We start from the raw sequence: 24,716 nt of genomic DNA on the forward strand, positions 1-24,716 counted from the left end.
TACAGGTTCCACCGTGTACACGTTCCACTATATACAGGTTACACAATGTACATGTTCCGTTATGTATATACTGGTTCCACTTTATACAGGTTCCATTGTGTAAAAATTCCGTTATATACATGTCGTACTGTATACAAATTCCACTATGTACAGATTCTGCTATGAACAGATGTCAGTATGTACAAGTTCCACTATGTACAGGTTCTGCTGTGAACAAATGTCATTATGTACAAGTACCACTATGTACAGGTTCTGCTGTGAACAAATGCCATTATGTACAAGTTCCACTATGCATATGTTCAGCTGTGAATAAATGCCATTATGTAAAGGTTCTATTATGTACAGGTTCCATTATGTACATGTTCAGCCGTGAACAAATGCCATTATGTACAGGTTCTACTATGTACATGTTCTGCTGTGAACAAGTGTCATTATTTACAGGTTCCACTTTGTACAGGTGCCGATACTGTTATGTGATAAACAATAACATTTGTTATGGATTACGTTTGATGGCGGGTGCATAAGTCCATATATCGTAACATATGTCCCATTGATATAAATGATTTTGTTCTGAATCAATATACCTAGCGAACATGATATTAATGTTTAATGTGCTCATGTCCTAGTTGTCTCGTTATATCCGGGTGATGATTGGTATCATTTGACGTGTACAAGATGAAAATATTGGCATTTCCTCTTAAAGAAGACATGCAGTAACAGACGTTCGCACCCACTTGACAATGCTCATTATTATATAACGTTTATTGTTACACTTCAATATCGATATATGGTCCCTGGTTTATTTGCAATAATATCGCTATAACGGCTGTTCTATTATCTCGCTTACCGCCAATGTAATCCAATATTACATTTTACTTAGCACTTTTTTTTGCGTCTTTCTCAATATACCACTGAACCCTTTATAACGCCAAAATTTGATTCGACATGACAGTATAACGAGGTTTTACTATACATTCTAATTACATGTATGGTGAATATTTCCTTAATGTTTTCAAGCTGCAAATTGTCCAATGTATATCCGACAATATCATCAACATACGGAAAACTCTTTCGATTAACCGGACTCAACAATTAATCTATTCGTTAATCCGAGAGCTGACGTGTTTCCGGATTTCCAAAACCTTTGATGAGCGATTATCGAATAGGATTTCAACGTCGAACACAGCTTTTGACGAACCTCAAAAAATTAAAAGTCTACTGCAGTCAGAAAACGTCACAGAAATGTGACAAACTTATATTGCAGATTTATGAAGCAAAACATGTTAGGAAGCCAAACCGTCTCCTCGCTAACTCTATATTGCAGTATTATGTGAATGTATGTTGTCAAACATGGACTTACTCTCATAATTAATATATGCCAGCTGCATCTCGCTGTGTGGTTGAATCCTAGATGCGGGATGAGGGGCGACACGCCGACGGACTATCGATCTGTGTGGAGCTGTGGTCTTCTGTGTACTAGTGCTCAGGGTTTTAGCGCCGGGAAGTTCCCTTCAGATCACATCTAGGACCACGGCATCACCCAGCTGGAAGTTCTAGGATATTCCTGTTGTGTAATCAACATGGAAAGAATGAAGTAATCGGATTTATTTGTTCTCGTTGACGAACTGTAGAACTGGGGAGGACGTCATTAAGGAGAACCAATATGGAGTCCTGTACGGAGAGTCTGGTCCAGGAGTTCAGGCCCGAGAGTCTCGGTCTGAACCATGACAACCCCTCGGACTTCGTCAGACCACAGGTAGGTCCACCGTCAGATCACCACCCCATGGCCCTTACGTCCCAGTTTCAGCACCATCCGACATCTTCTACTGTCAACGTTTGACGTTCGATTACCAAGTCCTGATCGGCGATCGTGAACGTCGATATTGTGTTCGTTTAATCACTGGCGACATTATAGGCGTACAACACATTCAGAACTACTTTCACAACATTGCCAGATACACATTGTCAAAGAGTCTAGTGATACCACTGTTAAAATCTACCGACAACGCGTATCTTGATCCAAGTTGTTGATAAAACATGTTTACTAGTGTCTGAGGACGTGGATAACGCCACCGCAGCATCCCTAGGCATATAAACGGGGCATTGTTGTTCTGCATGTCGGGGTTTATGTAGATTGGCGGCTATGGTTTGTGTCAGTACGATTTATATTCGTTTTTGTAGATGGTGCAGTGTATATTGAGGTAGATGATGCAGTTTATGGTATTGGAATGTAGGTAGATGATGTGGTTCATAATATTTAAACGTAGGTAGACGGTGTAGTGTATGGTATATGAATGTAGCTAGATGATGTACACTGTAGTTTATGGTAAATGAATGTAGGTAGATGATGTAATTATACGTAATGATGTAGTTTATAGTATATTAACGTAGGTATGATATAGTTTATGGCATATGAACGTAGGTAGGCGGTGTAGTTTATGGTATATGAATGTAGGTAGATGATGTTGTTCATAATATTTCAACGAAAAGTAGATGATGCAGTTTATTGTATATGTATTTAGGTATGTTCTGCAGTTCAAAGGGTTGTCATGGAATATTCATGGACATAGTGCTGTTTATGGTATAAGAACGATGCACTTAAAAATGCAGGTACGTCACGAAGTTTGATATATACATTTGTACATTGAATTGATAAGTAAGCTATTATATTATTTGATATTAAGGCAAATAACTGCAGTTTGAAGGATTGTTAGTGGATATATATGTACATTGTGCAGTTTAATATGGCATTTGAATGTTTTGGTAGCAACTGTAGTTTACGGTATTTGAACTGTTGTATTGCAGTTTATGGTAAATTAACCCTGATTATAGTACAGCTTATGAATGTTTTGATAGAATATGCATTTTATTTGAATGAGTGGAAGTTGACACATATCGTGTTATTTGATGCTGTTTTTGCATGTTACGGTAAATGATGCAGTTTAAAGTATTTTTATATGATGCAGTTCATGAATTTTAATGTTATGCAAGATTAATGTTATTTATATTGGACTGATGTGGTGGATGCTGTTGTTATTGGTACTGTATGTATGGTATATAAATGGTTGGAGTTGCAGATGGACATCGAGGCTGATGTTTTAGTTTGCTATATGTAAACAATTTTATCGACATATGAATATGTATATGGCTAGTTTATTGTATATGAATATACAAAAAGATGATGCATTTTATGGCATATGGTTGTTTAGATCGATGCTGAAAGTACATGTATATATGCCGGTGGTTTCACAAGATCGGCTGACCATTGACACGGCATTTAGACACAAACACGGGACCCAGAGGCCAAGTCACCGTGGGAGACATTTTGTTTAGCAATCAATATACACAGATATAATGTGCTGAGTTCAGTATTGTTGTATCAAACTCGCACATAATGGGATTTCTCCAATAACGTGTGTATTTGCATATAATCTTCAACATCTGCATCGTCTATGTGAGTTGAATTAAGATCATAGTATCCTTTAGTCATTGTATCGTTTACAACAGGACATCGAACCTGTAATATATGGTTCTGTGTTAATAAACAGTCCGATTGAGTTTGCTGACGTCACTCTAATATCTTAATAAGCTTTGGGCCGAATTAAACTACATAATGTAGCTAATTCAGCCTCATTACGTATTTGCTTTCATATCAGTCTAAGTCTTTGAAGCAGTGCAGTTGTTTCCAACAAATTGTTGGCCGATTCATAGGCCACGGAGCGTATTATTGATATAAACATAGTTTGACTACGACATTTACGTATATATATACTCTATATATACAGTGGCACGGATCACAATTCCTGTGACGTATATGATAAGCATGGACCACAATGCACATATCTGGCATATTCCTATTGACATCTCTTTGTTCAGTTCAATGGCAGGATTTTTCTATCAGACTGCAGCCATTCCTGTGCGAAGAAACTGTGCCGCTCTTCTTTCCCAAATGTTTTTGATTTAATACGAGACTAAATTCAGTGACGAGCTTATCAGGACTTGTACAAAAACCTTGCAAAGTCCTTTAATTTGACATTCAGGTATTTCGACGATGTGCTATCCTTAAACAACAAGAAATGTACATGTATTTACCTCGTCGACCTTTGTACTCTCATTATCTTGAAATCAAGGACACTAAAGCATCTTCTTCATCAGCTGCATTTCTCGAGTTTTATTTACAATATACATGATCAACATTGATGGTTTGCATAACGCTCATAAGTGTGCCTTGTACCCCGGGTCTCGCTTACCCCAGTTTTCGCTTTCAGAACCAGACATTATTACGACTTAACCTAGTGTTGCATGGCAGGTGTCGTCGAAAAGCAGTAGATGCTTACCCTTCCGGAACATATGGTCTTATATTTGTACTTTTACAGGTATCTTTAAGGGAATATTTGCCTTTTCCATACATTGCCTTAGTTTAATTGATTTTGAGCTCGAATTACATTTTTCATGACGCTATCGTTGTCTTTTATTTTCTGTCTCATTCCCAATTAAAAGATAAACTTGTTCACGTAACAGGTTCTATATAGTAATCTTATATATTTTGTTTTTTAATTTATACCATTCTCATTTATCTTTTCATTTCCTTAGAGATTGTATTCTTTCTTACTCCTGTTATCCTGTTGACACAAACCCTCTCGTATTCTTGTTGACATAAAACCCTCCCGTATTCTGTTGACCGTAGCCCTTCCGTATTTCTATTGACATATAATCCTTCCGTATTTTTGTTTACAAAACCCTCCCGTTTTCTTGTCGACAGAAAACGTTGTAGTGCTTCTGTTTACAAACCCTCCCAGTGTCATTTATTATGTAAATGGACATGTTTTAGTGGAGTATAGAATGTACTAGAATCTTAAACTATCTCCCTTTCCATCTGAATTTTGTGACACTCGCTAATCGCATTCAATTGGAACTAGCTTACGATCTCCTATTTATAAAACACAGTAAGCTCTGGGATGTTCTGTCTGTGGATGGTGTCAATGTTGTCTATGTGGAACTATTGATATACTTGAACCAAATCTACGTAAACGCACAAGTGTAAATAGGTCGGCAAAACACAGAGATGGTCTCGCTCTTAATTTCATCATAAGTTATATTTTGTGTCTCTATTGGTTTATCAGGGAAAAAGGTACACTGTACTGTATTTTGATTTTCCGCTATATGCCATAAAACTTCGATATAGTGACAATTGCAAATATAAACAGTAAACCCCTCGAGATATCATCAATCTCTTATATGTAGTAAAATCTTGATACAATACCCTTCGTTTATGCCATACAACTTCGATAAAATGACATTCGCAAAAATAAACTGTAAACTTTCGATATATTGTCTATCTGTTATATACAGTATATTTCAGCATCCTATTAATGTATTCTTCGATGTAATGTCATTTTTTTTTAATAATGTCAACATTTCTAAGTACGAGTGACGGCAATTTATCGAGAGTTTTACTTAATCTCATGTAAATAAAACTGTGTTTAGACCAAAAACGAATTATTCACGATTTTATTACGACGAGGTTCGGATATATACATAAAATAAATTGTATTTCATTAAAAATCTACAAAAGATATATTATTGGGATATGAAAGATGGTGTATTACCATGACAAATTGCTCTATATTAAAGCTGGCAGGTGTCTAATAAAATATACATAATAATTCCACAACCAGTACATATATATACACGTTATATCGGTGTGAATTTATGAGTAATCGAATGCGGGCGAGAAAGCAAACTAACGCAGTATATATCTTTTTGTTTATGTTTCGTATATGAAACATATTTTATTGTGGCAGCTGTTACAATGTAAACCAAGTGTGCTGCACTGAACAAACAATTGTAGGTGATTTGTTTTAATAAATGTGGGAAGTTTATGACTTAGTTGCAACGACACCACATCAATTTCCTTAATACGAACGCATTTAAACCAGATATCTAAAGAATTTAGCTTTTTATCCATAAAGCCGGCATAGAATCCATGCAATTTGGATATCCTATATAGGACCCTTATTATCCGGATATCTTACATAGGAACCGTAGTATCCGGATATCTTATATAGGAACCTTGTTATCCGGATACGTTACATTGGAACCTTATTATCCAGATATCTTACACAGGAATCTTATTATCCGGATACCTTACATAGGTACCTTATTATCCAGATATCTTAAATAAAGACCTTATTATCCGGATACCTTACATAGGAACCTTATTATCCGGATACCTTACATAGGAACCTTGTTATCAGGATATCTTACCTATGAATATTGCTATCAGGATATCTTACAAAGAAACCTTTTTATCCGGATATCTTATATTGGAACCTTGTGAATTTTGAAATTTCATTGGGATATTGTTATTACATAGGAACCTGATTTATCCGTATGTCTCGCAGAGGGTAGTGAGAGGTATATTGTATTCCGGATATCTAACTTAACCACCTGGTAATCCGGATATCTAACTTAACCACCTGGTAATCCGGATATCTAACCAAACCACCTTGTAATCCAGATATCTAGCTAAACAAGCTTGTAATCCGGATATCTAACTAAACCACGTGGTAATCCGGATATCTTACTAAACCATCTTGTTATCCGGATATCTAACTAAACCACTTTGTAATCCGGAAATCTAACTAAACCACCTTGTTATCCGGATATCTTACTAATCCACATTGTAACCCAGATATCTAACTAAACCATCTTTTAATCCGGATATCTAACTTAACCACCTTGTTATCCGGATAGTTCACATAACCATCTTGTAATCCGGATATCTAACTAAATCACCTTGTAATCCGGATACATTGGCTTATGTAAAACCAATATACGAAATTGGGAATTTTCTATGCTAACGAATCACAAATTGTTACATAAAATATTCAAACGTCTAATTTTAGTGTCTGAAACAACAACATTTCCAGATTTTTGAATTCAGGGAATTTGTCTGCTATCTGGATTATCTCGTATTGCTTTAATACCGCCAAAAACCTTGGACTGCGAACATTCCTTTGTACAAGTCATCCGTCTCCTTCATTGGAAATGGTTTTTATTTAATCTAACTTGTCGCAGCAGCCGGACTGGAAATCGACACGACGCAAGCCAACCTTACCTAGATGTGCCGATTTGAATTAGGAACCTTCTATTTCAACCTTTTATCGGATTCTGGTGATGCCGATTGTGAGAAAGAAATGGCGCCTCACTAAATGCTCTAGGATTCCGATGTTAATTGATTGACGTGCCTCAGCCGTTTTTAATGTCGTTTTCAGATCGATATTTGCCACCTTAGCTATGGCTAATCGACAGAAAGAACATTGGCGGAAAAGTACGACCAGATCTAAACCAGACGCTAAATAGCACATGGATATACGCTCAATTTCGTCTAATATTAGGAAGGAAGAAGCGAGCGTGTTGAAATATAACTGATCAACTGATTTAACACTGTTTATTAAAGCCTGGTTAGCTTTACCATGTCTTTTTCAAATAAATGGTCTTCATCTATATTTCTTTTTTAAAATATTAATTTTGAATATTATAATAGGTGCATGTTAAATGATAAAAAATACCACTCTCCAAACAACCAAATATGTAAATATTTGTGAAGTCTCTGTATCTGAGGATGGATTAAGGTCGGTTTCAATTGTGAAGTTAAACAAACTTTGAACAGTTAGGTTAAGGCGGGTATTTGACACGATTCGAGCAATAATTCAAACCCTGATGCCGTGCTGTAGTGATCGATAGCATGCCGGCATCCGAATTCGATATCTGGTTGAGCGAGTTTTCTGGACCGATTCTGATTACTGATAAATTGAATCTTATGTAATCCTGAAAAGATAATAGAAAATGGAAAAGCTTGACACCTCATCCGTCTCTTCAAACAAATCGAATATATAATGACGTCACGCGACAATGATAAATGGGGTTTTTAAAAATCAAAGGAATGGTAGCATGACAATCAGTGAAATAATTTTCTTTTCAGATTTTCTGTATTTACTTGACATTTCCTTACTCAGGATAAGATAAAGTGATAAAAAGGATCACAACATCAAAGTCTTTTATGCATGCACGTTATACCTATACAGTAACAGTTCGTTTTAATGTTTTCGTTTGTCTAGCAACAATTGACGTTATACAAGAGGTTTGGGGGTACATTGATGGCTATATTATTAGTTATCTCTGGGTAAGGAGGGGTCTACCGGCTCATAGACCCCGAGCCGTAAGCGAGTATAATATGAGCACGTAGACCCCTCCTAATCAAGAGATAACGAATTTGTCACACTGACAATCTTTTATAACTGTTTTTCTGCCAAATTTTATGTCATTTTGTGAGTTTGACTTCAACAGGTTGGGCACAACGGCGCATATATGGATTATGTTGAAAGGAATACGCCCATTTTTGCTCCAAGTGTTTAAAAGAACTGCATGTGGATTTTTTTCACTTTATCCCTCAACTCAGTAATAAAATTGTTACCTAATACAGGATTATTACCCATATGCGAGGTCTATGGATATATAGACCCCGGCAAGATATCCAATCAGAAAGAGTGTTACAAATTAGAAGGGTGACACATAATTATATTGTCTAATAAAAAGAAAAGGCGACCTTGAGGTAGACTTATGGTAAACGATGTAATATAATGAAGGGCATTATATCGTGGTTCTACTTTAATTAAACAAAAGTCATTATACAGAGGTCAAACCGATGGACTTATATCGCGGTTTTACTATATATGTGCGAGGTGTAGTATGTCTTATGACAAATATATCTTCTTAAATATATATATACATATATTAAAAAGAAGTAACCCTGTGTAGATATATATATTTCCAGTGAAAATAAACATCCCGTGAACAAATATGTCGCGTGGAAATGAAAATCCAGTGAAATAACATGTCCTTTGAAAATAAACATCCCGTGAAAATATTTGCCCCGTGAAAATAAAACATACCGTGCAAATAAACATTCTGTGAAAATATATGTCCCGTGAAAATAAACATCCCTTGAAAATATATGTCTCGTGAAAATAAAACATTCTATGAAAATAAAACATTCTGTGAAATGAACATTCCGTGAAAGTATATGTCCCGTGAAAATAAACATCTAGTGAACATATCTGTCCCGTGAAAATAAAACATTCCGTGAAAATAAACATCAAGTGAACATGTGTGTCCCGTGAAATTATTCATCCCGCGAAAATATTTTTCCGGTGGAAATACAAATGCTTTACATTGCATTTTAAAGCTTTATCCATACCTCCCTCGCTGTCGATTACTATACACGTTCTACGTACACGACCGAGGTGTCATTACAATGTCTTAATAACTACCAATAGTACATAAGTACTGATCCGAATCTAACGAATATGAATGTTTAAAACTACAACATCTCGCTCTGAGGATGTGCGGGCTCACATTAAGGCGCTGTATGCCTGCCCGAAAGCATTTAACAATACCCCCGTAGTCTCGTTAATGTGTCAACTACGGGCTTACATCGCCATTATATATCTATGCCCTTAAAACCTCTAAATAGCGGCAGTATATCATCAGAGTATTTAATATCAATAAAAACAATAAATCTTCACTCTAGGCCTGTCGGGGGCCCCCTTCCTGTTCACTTGAGGAGAATATATTTAGGAAAGAATCTTTACTGCTATATTTTTTTTTTTATATGATATACGCATTATTATATATAATTTATCCCAATATTTTAAATATTTACCGGAAGAAATGCAAAGAAACAATGACAATAGTTGTCAGGTTATGTAGTCCACGAAATGATGCATCAAAAGTGAAAATAGATAATGTATTTTCTTTTAACACTTCCTTTATAAATTTCCCTAGATGTATCGTCAAAAGCCCGTTATAACGTCAAACTTTGTCTGAACTAAGAGTGACAGTATAACAAGGGTTACTGTGCAGTGCATAGACACACATAAAAATAATTGATTATACGCGAAAAGTCAAATATATACAGTTTCTGCATACTTTCAAAATTCTATTTTTGCGATTATGATTAAGTAGTAAAATATATTTGTAACTAAGAAAAACATATACCTTGGGGTTAAGCACAGAAACATGATTAGAACAATTGAAATCGAAGACACACCAAAACAAAAGGAAATCCAGCATAAATCTCCACATACATGTACACGCATACATTCCTGTATTTAAGACAAAATACAGTGGATGAGATACCGTTTGTTATTGCTTTTCTAAAATGAATAATTTCATCTATATGTCAAAACTAAAAATATGAACATTCAATTCACACTTCCATCATATCAAAATACTAATTAACCCATTTAGAAGATTCTGAATAATAATTAAGTTTCGGTACATGATGTTTAGCCGACAAGCATATCATATCCGTGTTAATTTTAGTATCAATTGAACTTTTTGAGAATTCTTCAAAACATTTGCAATCGGGGTCCACATTTCTAAAAAGATAAATACTGTAATGTTCATTTACTCTTTGTTTTAAGATTCAAAGGTGGTCATAACTACAGGTCCATTCGTGAAGGAATCGTTTGATGGAGATCTAAACTAGCTTAATGTTCCGTCAGCTAAATCAAACGGGTCCCTAGGCTGTCTATGAGTGGGGTTTATTCTACTTCATTGCCATTTACATAAATAGTGTGTCAGGAAAAATCGTTAGTATTTCCAACAGCTTGTTTATGTGGAGAGTCCTCAAGGAATCGTACCAGAGACGTTTTCTCTATCTATAAACCACTAGAAGGCAAATTAGTACTAACTGATCTCACCACAACAGAATACTGGCCTACATAGCAAGCCTCGTAACACCGTGACGCTAGCTTTATTCTGTGTATTTCTCTTGTTCAATTAACAGGTATCTAATCGGTAACGGCCTTGATTGGATTCGGTTTGGTTTAGTATTATTTTTAACGTCCTATCAACAGCTATGGTCATTTAAGGACGGCGTCCCCTGTGTGTAAGATGCATGCGTGTAGTGTATGCGTGTGTGATTGGATTCGGTAAATACATATATTAGGAAAAGATTGATTAAATGCCAAAATGCTAAAATAATCGTTACACTGCCACTAGTAAAAGCACAGCCACCTTATATTGCAAAATCATAGGGAAACTTTTGTTACACTGCCATCAATATACATTAAACCTTGATATGTTGCACCCGTTACATACATAAAACCTTTTTATACGGTCATCATTATACAGTAAAACCTTGTTATACTGTCACCATTATACAGTAAAACCTTGTTATACTGTCACCATTATACAGTAAAACATTGTTCAAATAATATCATTATACAATAAAATTTTGTAATAAGGCCACAGTTTTACTGTAAAATCTCTCACTTATATTGCAACATCATAGGTAACTTTTGTTACACTGCCACAAATATACATTAGAACCTTGATATGTTGTGCCCGTTACATACGTAAACCTTTTATACTGCCATCATTATACAGTAAAACCTTGTTATACTGCCACCATGATACAGTAAAACCTTGTTATACTGCCACCGTTATACAGTAAAACCATCATTAGACAGATAAAACCTTGTTACACGGCCACCATTATACAGTAAAATCTTGTTATAATGTCACCATTATACGATAAAACCTTGTTATACTGCCACTATTATACTGTAAAACCTTGTTACACTGCCGCCATTATACAGTAAAATCTTGTTATAATGTCACCATTATACGGTAAAACCTTGTTATACTGCAACCAGGATACAGTAAAACCTTTGTTATACTGCCACCATTATACTGTAAAACCTTTTTATACTGCCACCGTTATACAATAAAACCTTGTTATACTGCAACCAGTATACAGTAAAACCTTTGTTATATTGTCATCATTATACAGTAAAACTTTGATATACTGTCACCGTTATACAGTGCAACCTTGTTACACTGTCACCGTTATACAGTAAAACCTTGTTATACTGCCACTATTATACTGTAAAACCTTGTTATACTGCAACCAGTATACAGTAAAACCTTTGTTATACTGTCACCATTATACAGTTAAACCTTGTTATACTGTCACCATTAGACAGTTAAACCTTGTTAAACTGTCACCATGATACAGTACAACCTTGTTATACTGTCACCGTTATACAGTGCAACCTTGTTACACTGTCACCGTTATACAGTACAACCTTGTTATATTTCAACTAAATAACATTAAATCCTTGTTATAATGCCAACATTATACAGTAAAACCTTGTTCAAATGATATCATTATACAATTAAATTGTGTAATACTGTCATAGCTCTACTGTAAAATGTCGCTACACTTCCATTTTAGATATCAAACCGTCATTATATTACCTACAGAGAGTTAATCCTAATTATAACCATTGTGCAAATCAAATTTATAAAACAAATATTTAAGGCGTTTCTTAGAAGGAAAATCTTTTGGGAAGGAGATAATTTAAATAGCATACAGCCTTAAAGGTTAGGCTAATTATCGAAACCTTTTAATGTCTTACATGGAACATACTATGTGAAACGACTGCACCACTAAAAGGTTCGTCACATACAGGGAATACTAGCCGTGGACAGAATCAATATCGACAATAAAAATGCGAGACACACTACGTTATTCAAATGATAAACACAATAGGAAAATTCACTCTACATTGTTTTTGGGGAAACAAAAGAGATATAGTTGTACAATGTATTATGGAGATTTTATAGCAAACGTGTACTATTACCAGATATTGATACAGAAATGTACTATGCATACGGATAGATTTATACGTATTTACTTAGCCCTATGTTGATACACACATATTTACTATGTACCTTGCCTTATATCAGCACTGTTATTTGCTTATCCATATATACTTATGTTACTTTATCGTAAATATATACGGTATTTTTACATTATATTGATACACATATTCACTCTACAACATCAAGACATACTACACCCCGCATTGATTTGCAATACCATAAACGGGTACAGTGATTTCCCAACCACCACGTTTCAGTGCCATGGTGGTATATATAGTTAAGGATTTATGCTTCTGCACACGACATTGGAACAAATCATGAATGATGTTCAATAAATTATCTATAAAGCAGCACTTGACCTGTCAAATGTCCTGTGTTGTTTGAACCATATAGTCTTATTCTCTCGCATCTGAATTGTACCGTTCGTTTATACTATTGCATAACAATTCGATGAATTCATTTGACCATGAAGAGGATATACAATCAATGATATAGGAACATTAATAAAATAATACGAATGTTGATACACACACCTTCTGTTAATGTGAGCGTCAGATTACCCTCAAATCTCATTACATTGTTTTCAAATTTTCATTTCGGTAATGGTATTTCAGTTGGCAAGTTATAGAAACATGAACTGTTCAGTGGTTTATTGAGCCTGTTGCAATGAGTATCTCATTTCCCACTCACTGGTGTACGACGTGTTGTTACTTACGTCATTAGTCAACGGACGTTGGGAATTGATACCAGGGTTTGTCGTTAACAAATGAAATCACATAGCAATTATCTGCCGAAGATAGACGTGGGGGTGTCCCAATATTTAGCTATTTAACCCAAAGTATGGCTTACTCATAAATGACTTCACTTTATTTGCTTCGTTTCGGTATTGCCTAGATGGACAACCGCAGTTTAATGAGTCAGCTTGGATACCACGTACCGTTCATTATCGTAAACAACGCGCTGTATCGGTTCCCCTTCATGCAGTGCCTAGTTACACGGTCATCATTCCGTGTTGTGCTCAAGATATAATTATATTATATTTTCTATAACATGAAAATATCCAAATATAGTGTAACTATTTTGTCATCTCAACTGTCAAATGAAATTTATTCCTATGAGTGTTAATGTGTTTATCAATGATCAAATATGTACTCATCAAGATTATCAAATTCATGTTTCCGTTCATTGATAACCCTTTTAAAGTACCACGTTACATGATTTAACGCTTTAACCATATGAATCGCGCAGGGATGCTATTTATTTTATTTTTAGTGATTATCGTTATTTCGTAATATCGAAATGGACGAAAAATTGTTTAGATATAATTGCAGTTAATACATCTGATTTAAAAATTCACAGTAAAAAAATCTTACACCCAACAGAACATATATTTTCGTTCTAACGTTATAAAGGTAAACTATTAATAGTAATAAACCACGTCATCAACATCTAAGGCCATTATCTCAAATCCAATTGGAAGCCGTTATCGTCATACCCCTCTGTCTCCTTATCATAATAGCATTCTGAGTCTGAAGACTAAATCCCTTTAGATTCCTCGTCCAGGCATCCTTGCCTGAGAATATGGTCACGTTTAGTGAATGAACGTGATTACGTCTGGCCTTAGGCACGCAATCAGAAATAGCGCGACAAGAAGATGTTGGAAGGTTGGCGTGATAAATACTTCCATTCTAAAGGTGGTTTCAATGAAGTCCAATAACAGATAACGAATTCCTTCTTAAATTGTATTATGCAATCTTCACGGAAATATTTATTGCTAAAACAACCTAATACTGTAGCAAACACTCAATTTTCAGGAAAACTGATTTTCACGAACATTTTTTTACCCTGGACATTTATTTTTCCCGAAAACCAATTTTCATCAACACTTTGTTATGTGTCTATTTTCACAGATGCTATTTTTTTTCCAATTTTCACGAATGTCTATTTTTATGATTACTTCAGTTGACAAATACTGGTTAACACGATATTACTAATTATTGCATATACTATTTTTTACAAATACATTTTTTTTTTTTACAAATATTCGTATGGAAAATTGAAATTTCTAGAATTTCTTTGTTGCGGAAATTGAAATTTCAAAAGGATTTATTTAAAAGATTGTTACTTTATTCAAATACTTATTTTCAAACATCCTATTTTTTAGTTCTAATGGATTTGAAAAGCAAGGAAATATAGCATAAATCGATTCTTTAAATGTATCTAGAAAAAAATATTCGTGACTATCTCCCCTTCGCAAATTTATGCAAATATTATGGTCTCACGAAATACACGTCATAGACAGTATACCGCCGTGCATCGATACTATCGGCCACCTTCATTTTCTGCAAAGGTGGTTGGGTTGTGATGCGTCTGGACAATACGACAGTAGGAACAATCTGTCCAATTAAAAACACTGTTTGGATAGAAGCTAATTGGTGGCGGAATGAACGAGGCTTGACTGAATTGTGGTTGTAGGGTGTTGACGTTGGCAGATTATAACACTCTACCACAATAAACACCTCGCTTTTTGTGTTTGTTTAACGGTATAAGAATCACCGAGGATTGTTTAAAAGCACCGCTTCAATAAGCGCACATTAACAATGCATTCCTATGGGGGACAATGATGCAACTTAGACCAAGTAATTAAGCCAGAAGTATGCTGGGAGATATCACCAACAGAAAATCGTCAATGAAATCAGAGTTGAGACAATTATACCAATTGTTGCAGTGTAAACAGTGGATACATGATCTTTGTTACATGTATTTACAAATCGAAGACAAAGAAATCACGTTGCTGGAGGTTGAACATAATTCACCCACAACTGTCACACTGCGTTCTAATGCAGAGATGAATCGATTTTAAGAAATCTGTGTTTGAACAATGGAAACAGTTAAATATAAGGTAGACGTTCGTCTGTTTACAGACTAACGTTTTCCTATCGATTCCGGATTACATAATGGTCAGAGTTAAGCCTTCTAGCGTGGATCAATCTACGCAGAAGAAATTCTATTATCGTCATCATTATACGTTTTCGAACGACGGTCTTTCATGTGTGCCATGACTAAAGACATACTTACTTTTATTGATCCTGGTATATATTTTCCCGGGTAACGACAGGAGAAATCCAGACGGATACCAAATGTGGTGCAGGAACTGAAACATCTGACTTTCCTGTTTTCCATGTCTTTTTGAAGAACTGTTGTTGCAACAAGATTTAAAGTTCAATCTGTAATACACTACATGATAACACATATGATTATCTAGCGATATCATATCCTAAATTGACGGTTTTATGTATTTGCAATTTTGCCAGAGCGCTGTCATTTTTGGAATTTGCTTTATTATGTTAATTAAGTAGATACTTTCGTTAGTCTCAGACTTCAACCTAAATATGCGGTCATTTCTGATGGTAAAATGCAGTCAACTTTATGTGGAATATTTCAGTCATATTTTATACAAAATTAAAGTACAATCATTAGCTCTTTACTCACTTTCAAAATCATAGGGGGCAAACATGTTCGTAATTGACTTTTTTTCAATAGAAGTATTATGATATCTAAAGTAATGATATTTTAATTATGGCTTATTATGAAGTACTTTCATATTTCCTCGAACAAATTACCTTTATTGTAAAGGGATATAGTAGTGAATTGTTTTGAAATATTTACACAACTGCTACCAAGGTTAGCAAAGGTCTGGAGTAGCGGTGGTGGACATGTTGCCTGCTGGAATAACAAACTATCAACGTTTCTTAAAAAAGTTTGAAGGTTAAAAGTTGAAGGCAGTCATCCAGCAAATATCCATTAAGTGAAGGGTAATGATATGTATAATCAAGTTTGTTATGAATTTGACATTGATGAGATATATTTGCTAAAAGCATTCCAAAACAGATGAGCAATGCAGGCCTAGTGGGCCTCTTGAATTGAGAACCCTGGTTGACTTACGTTCAGGGTGCTATGATAATTCCATGGTACCTCAACAGAGACGTTAATAAAAAATACAATTCAAAGAAAATAACATCTGTCTTCGTTACTACAGCTAACGTGTGTTCACTTGGTCATTACTTCGACATCACAGATTTGCTATGTGAACTTCATACCTCTAGCATAGGTCGCTGTCAATAGTTCAGGACCCGTAGACATTCCAAAGTGTTCCTGTCGTGCGGCGTGGGCGGGAATTCTGATGGAAGAGTGCCAAAGTGGCGAAGGAACTTTTGTAGTCGTCCATTATTCATCGCAATACAGTACATGATGTAGTACATGAGTAAAACAGTAAAAGGCGGATAAACAGAAAATCAGTGAACCTGCTGCACCGAGTGTTGTTTTGTCTGGGTTTTTTTCATTTCAGAATATTTATTGTTCAGATCTTAGATACAAAGGAATTGGGCAACAGGCAAAGCCTATGAGCGCCCTCTCCTTACAGTTATAAACAGTTTACACACATCATATTGAATTGAAGTAATAATAAAACATGTATATTATGTACATGAATATTGATATTTGCATGTCATTTTTTTTTTTTTTGATAATGGTTGTACAAAAACTAGATTTTACAAAACATGGCAACTAAAATTATGCTGGTGGACAGCACATAGTACAATTATGTACTGGTATCATTCCATACTGCAAAGTCATGTGAAAAAAGATAAACAAGTAAGTGTAATCTAGTAAAAGCGTCTTGTATCTTTAACGAATCTCTGAACCATCTCCAAGATACTTATATTTATATTGATATCGAGTCTTCGACATCCATAGTCGACACCTATCACGAAATGCATGTTAAAACCGTAGGGAGTCGGGGCCAGAAATGATGCTTTCCAGATAGGGATTTTCTTTCAGAAATCTTCCCGCATATCGTAGAGCTGAGTAGTAAGCTGTCCCTGTTGGTCATGTTGTCAGCAAAGATCGAAGTAGTGGCTGAAGTAGAAGAGTATGTAGTGTATTTGATTTCAAACTAATTTTTAGTGATACCTTTGGTAGAAATGTACAATGGGTAAAGGCAATGTGGATGAACTTATTTAATGAGAATATATGATTAAAAGGTGAATGAAATGTTTCTTATTTATTTGTTCTCCTCCTTTTTAAAATTATCTGAACAAGTGACCCACTTAAGTTTAATACTTATAAGTACTTACAATTAAATTCATATATATCAGTAATTGATATAACGATTGTCCTTCCAGCATTTATATCACCTCACCGAAAATGAAGTAAAATAATTTCAACTCTTTAATAGAAGTAAACCCTAAAACATGGACAAAATGAAAATGGAAAGATAAAATAATACCGAAGTGACGACAAACCACCATTAATAATTAATTCCGTCTATCTCTATTGCAGAGTTATCTGCTCTTGTGAGCAACGTCATCAACTTTTGAGAAAACGACGTAATTTTCTCACACAAACCAATGACGTAACAATCAATCCCTGCTCACAAGAGAAGATAACTCTGCAATACGCAAAAACGGAATATCGGTGTTTGTATGCATAAATATAAACGTCGATGAAGGTCCAGTTATTCTTAAAATCTGGTTATCTCGAACACTTTAATATCAAGAGCTAATGTCATGGCTGTGTGGAATTCGACTTGAGCAGGTTTTACAGTACACAGAAATGAAATTTAGTTTAGAAGGATCAAAAACGAAGCTTGCAGCTTAAGTTTTCAATCTAATCTTTTATTTAATGTTCCGTCTTTATTTCATGTCTGTTTTTAGTTAGAATGTCTTACTTGTAGTTTATGTTCGTTAAAATTAAGACTTTTACACTTGACTTTGTTATCGTGATATATAATGCTGTCTATGTGACATGTTAGTAACAACAGCTGTGTCGTACATATACGTGAGAGGGATTTATGTAGCACGGGACCTAAATCACATAAAGGGAAATCAATATAACTACCACATACATACCAAAGTCCTGACTAGTAACACGGTTAGTCATATGCTTCTGACACGTGTATGTTTACCTTAGGACGAACTCTGATATTTTAATTAATTTTCATTTTCAAATAGCTCTTCTCTTGTTTTCTGGTAGTTGATATACAACTCGTATCTTCGTTTTCACGCGAATTATAATTATAATATGGATTCGTAGGTGTTTGGAATACTAATCTCTACGATTTTTTATATATAAATGTAGAATAAGGTATGAAATAAATATCTCTACAATAATGATAATAATAATAGTAAAAATGTATACTACATTTGATATGGCGCCCTATCTAGCTACCATAAGCCACTCTAAAGCGCTTTACAGTACATGGATATACAATTAATACAATTAGCATATACATTAATCAATAAAATGTTGAGGAATTCGCAGGAGCTGCCTTATCGGGCGCTAACTGCTAGTCCTATGCCACCTGGCTAATATCTCCCTATGTGTGGATGCCTGCGTGTGTGCTGGAGATGTAATGTGTTCTGTTTTTAGTGCGTAGCCAGTGTCTTCTTTAAATATGTGTTTACAATATATGATGTTTGTTAATTACCTTTCGTGAGATTGTCTAATAAGCCTACCTGGCTAGGGAATACCGAAGAGTATTAAACCAAACTGAAATTCGACCTCAAAATCGAGGGAACTAGGATAAAGTATAAACAAAGGAAGGATTAACATGGCTATCCTTGAGATAGGACATGGAAACTGAGAGACCAGGTTTTCCAAAAGGGCAAAGGACATGGAAACTGAGAGAGCAGGTTTTCCAAAAGGGCAAGCGTCTTCTGCTTCATCTATGACTCACTCCCATCAAAATAAAATCCGAATAATATCACCCCCCAAAAAGAGAGCTATGGTAGTGACAACAATAAAACAAGAAAGGTTGATGCTTTATTGGTAATACATGATTTCCACGGGTTAAAGCTGTAGAGACTAGCTCTTCTGAGTTGTCTGTATTAATATCTTTTTATATATACTGTATATAAGGACAATGTTCTCTTTTCGTTTGTTTTTGAAACAACAAGATTTTCTTCAACAATGTTTTTGTTTCAGGTGGTCCTTGCAAATTCCTGCTACTACAAATTGTTTGTATTTTTAAAATTGTCATTCCCTATACAGCAAAGGTTTCTTTCCTTGCTCGAGATCCTGATTTTGGGTACGAAAAACCGCTTTGATTACCCCGATTATATTAATCAGCTGTGAATTTTCGGTCGATTCTCGTTAGAATATAATCTAAATTCATTGGTGCAGGGTAATCGCCCACTACAGCGTCGTGACCAGGGGTAAGGTTACAATCAATACTGGTTTTACAATAACAAATGTATGATGGTGATATGATCTACTCTATGGTGGTTACAACGCCCACAGGCTTATACAGCACAGAGTCTGGCGCCAAATCGTGTTCTTTATTCGGAACACCTTATTCCACAATCCTAACAAATCATCTGGCGCCAAAACCTCTTCCTTCCTTCTGAACACCTTATTCCACAATTCTAACTGATAATCTGTCCTGAATATTTTTTCCATTCACATAATCTTATTTCACAATCCGAACAAATTATTTGGTACCGCAATCCTTTCTTCATTCGGAACACCTTAATGATGATTCCACAATCCTAAGAAATCTTCATATTCGGCTATTGGAACACTATCATTAGCATATTCTTTAGTTTAAATGTCTGAAACAAGTGTCCGTCTCTTTGAAAGATGCAGAAACTTTCTACACGTGTTTCTGAATAAAGAGCATGTTATCAAACCCGTTATCCCGATATTTATCGGTATACGTTCTGGTATGGTCATTGACTAATGTTTATTTTGCGTCGTTCTGCTACTGTTCCACTCACCTCTTAAGTTGCGGAAATCGTTCGCTTTTTACCGTTGCATGATCCAAGGAGGCGACTTATGTGGGTACCGCTGCAGTACTGGGAATGATACTAATAATATTTAATTATTTTATCTTCTGCATTCATTGCGATACTTGGTATCTTTTTTGTCTAATATATCTTTTACTTGCGGTGTATCTAAACGTACACCTATCGTTTTCAGCCGCTAGGCCGTGTGTGTTCATATATATGTATGAACTGTAAAGACTTATTAAACGCAAATAAAAACGTATTCCTTATGTCGTTGTGCAGAGACAAAATCGTTTTAAATCGGTGTATATCAATTGTTAGCCTTTTGAAAAAAGACTTATGAAAGACGCCTCGTCATTTACTTCGTATAGCGAGACAATCAGACCCCACTCTACGTGGAAAACATTATTTCTGTCAAGGTTCCATAATCATTATTTTCTCAAGCCTCAAAATGACGATACTTTGCTTAAGCTTAATTAAAAGTTCAAGTGAGAAAATAGAATATTCTTATAGTTAGTGCTTTCAAGGTATCTAAAAATTTTCCGGAATTTCCTCATCTTCAGTATTTTTCTGCTGAAAAAATGCTTTACCTTAGCTTTTAAATAGCTTCAGTGATGCTTTCCAAAGAAAATAATAAAGTGCATGAACGTTCTTGAAACTTGGGCCTATTGCAGGCTCGGGTTATGATATTTACATTTACGAGCAGCACACGATTGGAGGTATGAAATTAAATCGAGACATGTTCAATATGTATTATTTAAATATGATTTTAATTGACGTGTTTTGTAGCTTTAACGTTGTAATCAGTACAAGACAGCTATTCATCTTACCAGAATGACACACAGTGAGTGATGACGTCACATGTGTTGGCACCTTCCGTAGCATAGTTTTGCAAAAGCCCCATATTTCAGAAATAATGCAAAAATATAGAAAAAACGCACTTAATGAAAATGTAATTATTTAATCCTGTTCTGTTGAGGTTTATTTGGTGGACAAGTCAATGGATCATTGTTTTAGTTCATTGAATTTGTCTCGGGACCCAACTGATTATCTTTTTTATTCATACTTATAAGAACATGTTTGCATACAACTTTGAAAAAACAAAAAAATGCATTGCATTCTTAATGATGTTTATTTTATGGAGCTTGCATACTATGTTTTAAGTCATAATTAGTTCGTAAAATCCTGCAATATACCAGACATGCATTTGTGTCAAGCACATATAGTATACTACTGGTCACGTTGACATATTTTGTGCCAGACTGTTCATTCCCTACGATTTCAATTACCACAAAATAGATTACGTTTCCTCATTTCAAAGGACGACACTGAGATATCGTTTCCAGATTAATTTTCAATCAAGTGAGCAGAGATGCTTTTTTTCCGGTGAGCAAGCATGCATTTACATTCGATAACTAGACTAGGAGTGACGGACAAACTGTGGTCGGCAGGGCATACTGTCACACAATCTAATAAAGTATCCCATTCCGACATATCTCCGGGGAGTAGACGACATCAGGATGAACTCCTTTCTCAAACAGTTAAATATGGGGTTACTGGACGCTCACACTTTGACATATTCCTCAGAAGCCATGACATACCAAGGGATTGATACATCTCCTGTCGTCTGCTGGATTTACAATGGCAGCCCCTGACAGCCAGTCACCATTGCGCACTGATAACGAGATTTCATTCCATTATGCCTCAAGGCGGGGACAGGAATAGCAAGCTCTAGACGTCACCAACATGCGCTCTGATGCATTTTCTGTTAGACTCAAGTGTTTCCACAAGAGATTTTGTAGCGATGATGAAGTTAAAAACAGGAGAATAGAAATACCGAGTGCTGTGTTTGTAAACACATTTATCTGTCAGTGTAAGTGATCCCTATGTGTCTGACGTATTAATAATGACGATGAAACATACATGCTCATTATCGTACATTTGTATCCTATTCTTTAAAGAAAAACAGAAAAAATCATATTCGCAGTGTCATCTCATCAGTTCAATATCGGAAGTAAAAGCCAAAAATACAACTCGAACGGAGAAGACACCAAAACAAAACCAAAAGACATTGTCAACAACCACAATGAACTTGAACAGAAACGAAGTATTTCGGGAAAACCTGATTGCCTGCTGTACTGTTAAATAGTAGTTAAGTATAATAATTATAGGTATTAAACTGTTGACAACCAGTCCCCATTCTAGCGCTATTTACAATTTATTTGTAGTTTGCCGTTCACTTGTGATGCAACCATTTGTATTCCAGGATTGTGTACCTTTGTAAGGAAAGAAGTCAACAAACAGTCTATAATACGCACATTGGCTTGTTTTAGTTATCTAGACGGTTGTAAATTACATGCATGTTTTGCGCAAGTGCAGTGTATGTAAGCTATCGACAAAATACGTTGAACGTAAACACTATTAATTACGCTCCACAGACCATTCTAGCGATAGCTTAATACTCTGGGGTCAGGGTTCGAATCCCAGTCTAGCCCCGTAGAAGTTGTACACCCAGAACACAGTTGTTTATTTATATATTGTTTATTTCATCTTTTATTATTTCCCACCAAAGGCTTTTCAGAAGTGATTTATCTAAGCTTCATTCATGTTGGAAGAATCAGTTTTCAATGCGTTGCTAAACTTTTGCCACCAGCACGGGGACCCGTAAGCCGAAAGGATTTCTTTGTTGTTATTAGCAATGGGTTATCGGTCATATTTCATTAAAGTGTTTGTCGGAATAATATATTCTAAAATGATTCGTTCAGAATTGGTTGATGTATTCAAAATTATAAACACTGTGTGTTAATTGCTTCTCTTATTGTGTTCCAACGGATGGTTCGATTCGTGTGTCAATTTACCAGCACATCCTTTTATTTATGGGTGTGATAGTCTCTATCTTCGCCATCATCAGCGGCAAATAATCTTGTATCACATGCGTCGATCTCCTCTACGCGTGGAGAAAATTGCAATCGTGACCCTCAAGATTTTCCAAGCTCACTTCACTCTAGAATAATATGGTTTTACATCTTCACAAGGATGTGCCTGTCGCTAGCTAATGTTACCTAGATTGCATAACCTATTTCCAATCCAGATGAAACTGTCGGGCAAATTGAGAAAAATGTTCTGATCTTTATTAACTGTAAAGTAACTCAGTGGTATAAACCGTGAAATATTCAATATATATGCAAATGAGAGGGCAATACTTGATTATATGAAATAAGGCTACTTGAAAGAGCCTGAAGCAGAAAATCGCAGAGTTGATTAATAGTATAAAACGTTATGTTTTGATATCCCTCAGTGACCAACCCTCATCGCCGCTACGAGCCACTCCTTCGATTAACTCATTTATAACCAAGAAACGTAACCATGCCTCATTTAAACAAAACTGTACATACATTCTTAGCAGAACGCAAAGACAAACGGGTTAATGAGTAACTATTACGTATCCTTGGTCATATAAGAATCTTCATAAGATAAGTAAAATATTGTCTCAGTCGAGATTTCTATCAAATGGAATCTATTAAAAAAAATATGAATATGATAATTTCATTTTCAAAACATGCGATACAGTTATAAAAAGCAATATACGTTTTTGATTAAATCAACATAAGTAAGGCACACCTAGATCGGGGTACATGTACTTTGTGTGCAGGAACGACTGCTTAATCTTACACAGCATTAAGTGTTGTTCGAGTGATGATGTGAGCAGGTTTTGTGTTTGCTGTGTGTCGGTTCGTTCGTTCAAATTCCCAGCCATCGATCATGGCGCAGAATGGATTGGTTGATAATAGGAATAACTCAACTGAAGAGCAGTTACCAAATTACTCCGCCATCATCGACCAGTTGCGTCGGCGTTGTTACCATGTTTTGGTGTGGCCGCGTTGTACGAGTCCTCGTGGTCGATGCATAATAGGGCTACCACATAAAAATATGTGGGTAAGATGAAGTAAAAGCTACAAATAATATGACGTATGACGGAAGTGCAGAAACAGAAAAATATGTTTTTATCTTTTGCTCTATTGAGAATAATTATTTGTCAATGAAAAGTCCTTGCGATCTGTTGGCTTCTTTGTGCTGAAAATAACGGATCTACTTTCAACTGAAGGATTTACTTTGCCTTGACGTGTAGATGGGCCTAGGCTTAAATCTTGACTCTATTGTTTATTATTGTAGAAAATCTCGCTATTTCAAGCA

The 24,716-nt window shown here is 35.4% G+C and overlaps 1 protein-coding gene across 1 annotated transcript in view; it reads left to right on the forward strand.

The window, feature by feature from the left end:
• The first annotated feature begins 1,367 nt into the window (after window positions 1-1,367).
• The window catches only part of LOC110464942 (protein rolling stone-like), a 40,062-nt gene continuing 16,713 nt past the window's right edge, over window positions 1,368-24,716 (forward strand). The window contains exon 1 of the mRNA XM_021520432.1: window positions 1,368-1,756. Coding sequence (XP_021376107.1) covers window positions 1,664-1,756 — 93 coding nt within the window. The 5' untranslated portion in view covers window positions 1,368-1,663. The remainder of the gene's footprint in view (window positions 1,757-24,716) is intronic.

The sequence above is a fragment of the Mizuhopecten yessoensis genome, unplaced genomic scaffold (assembly GCF_002113885.1).
Source record: "Mizuhopecten yessoensis strain PY_sf001 unplaced genomic scaffold, ASM211388v2 scaffold11043, whole genome shotgun sequence".
Classification (NCBI taxonomy): Eukaryota; Metazoa; Mollusca; class Bivalvia; order Pectinida; family Pectinidae; genus Mizuhopecten; species Mizuhopecten yessoensis.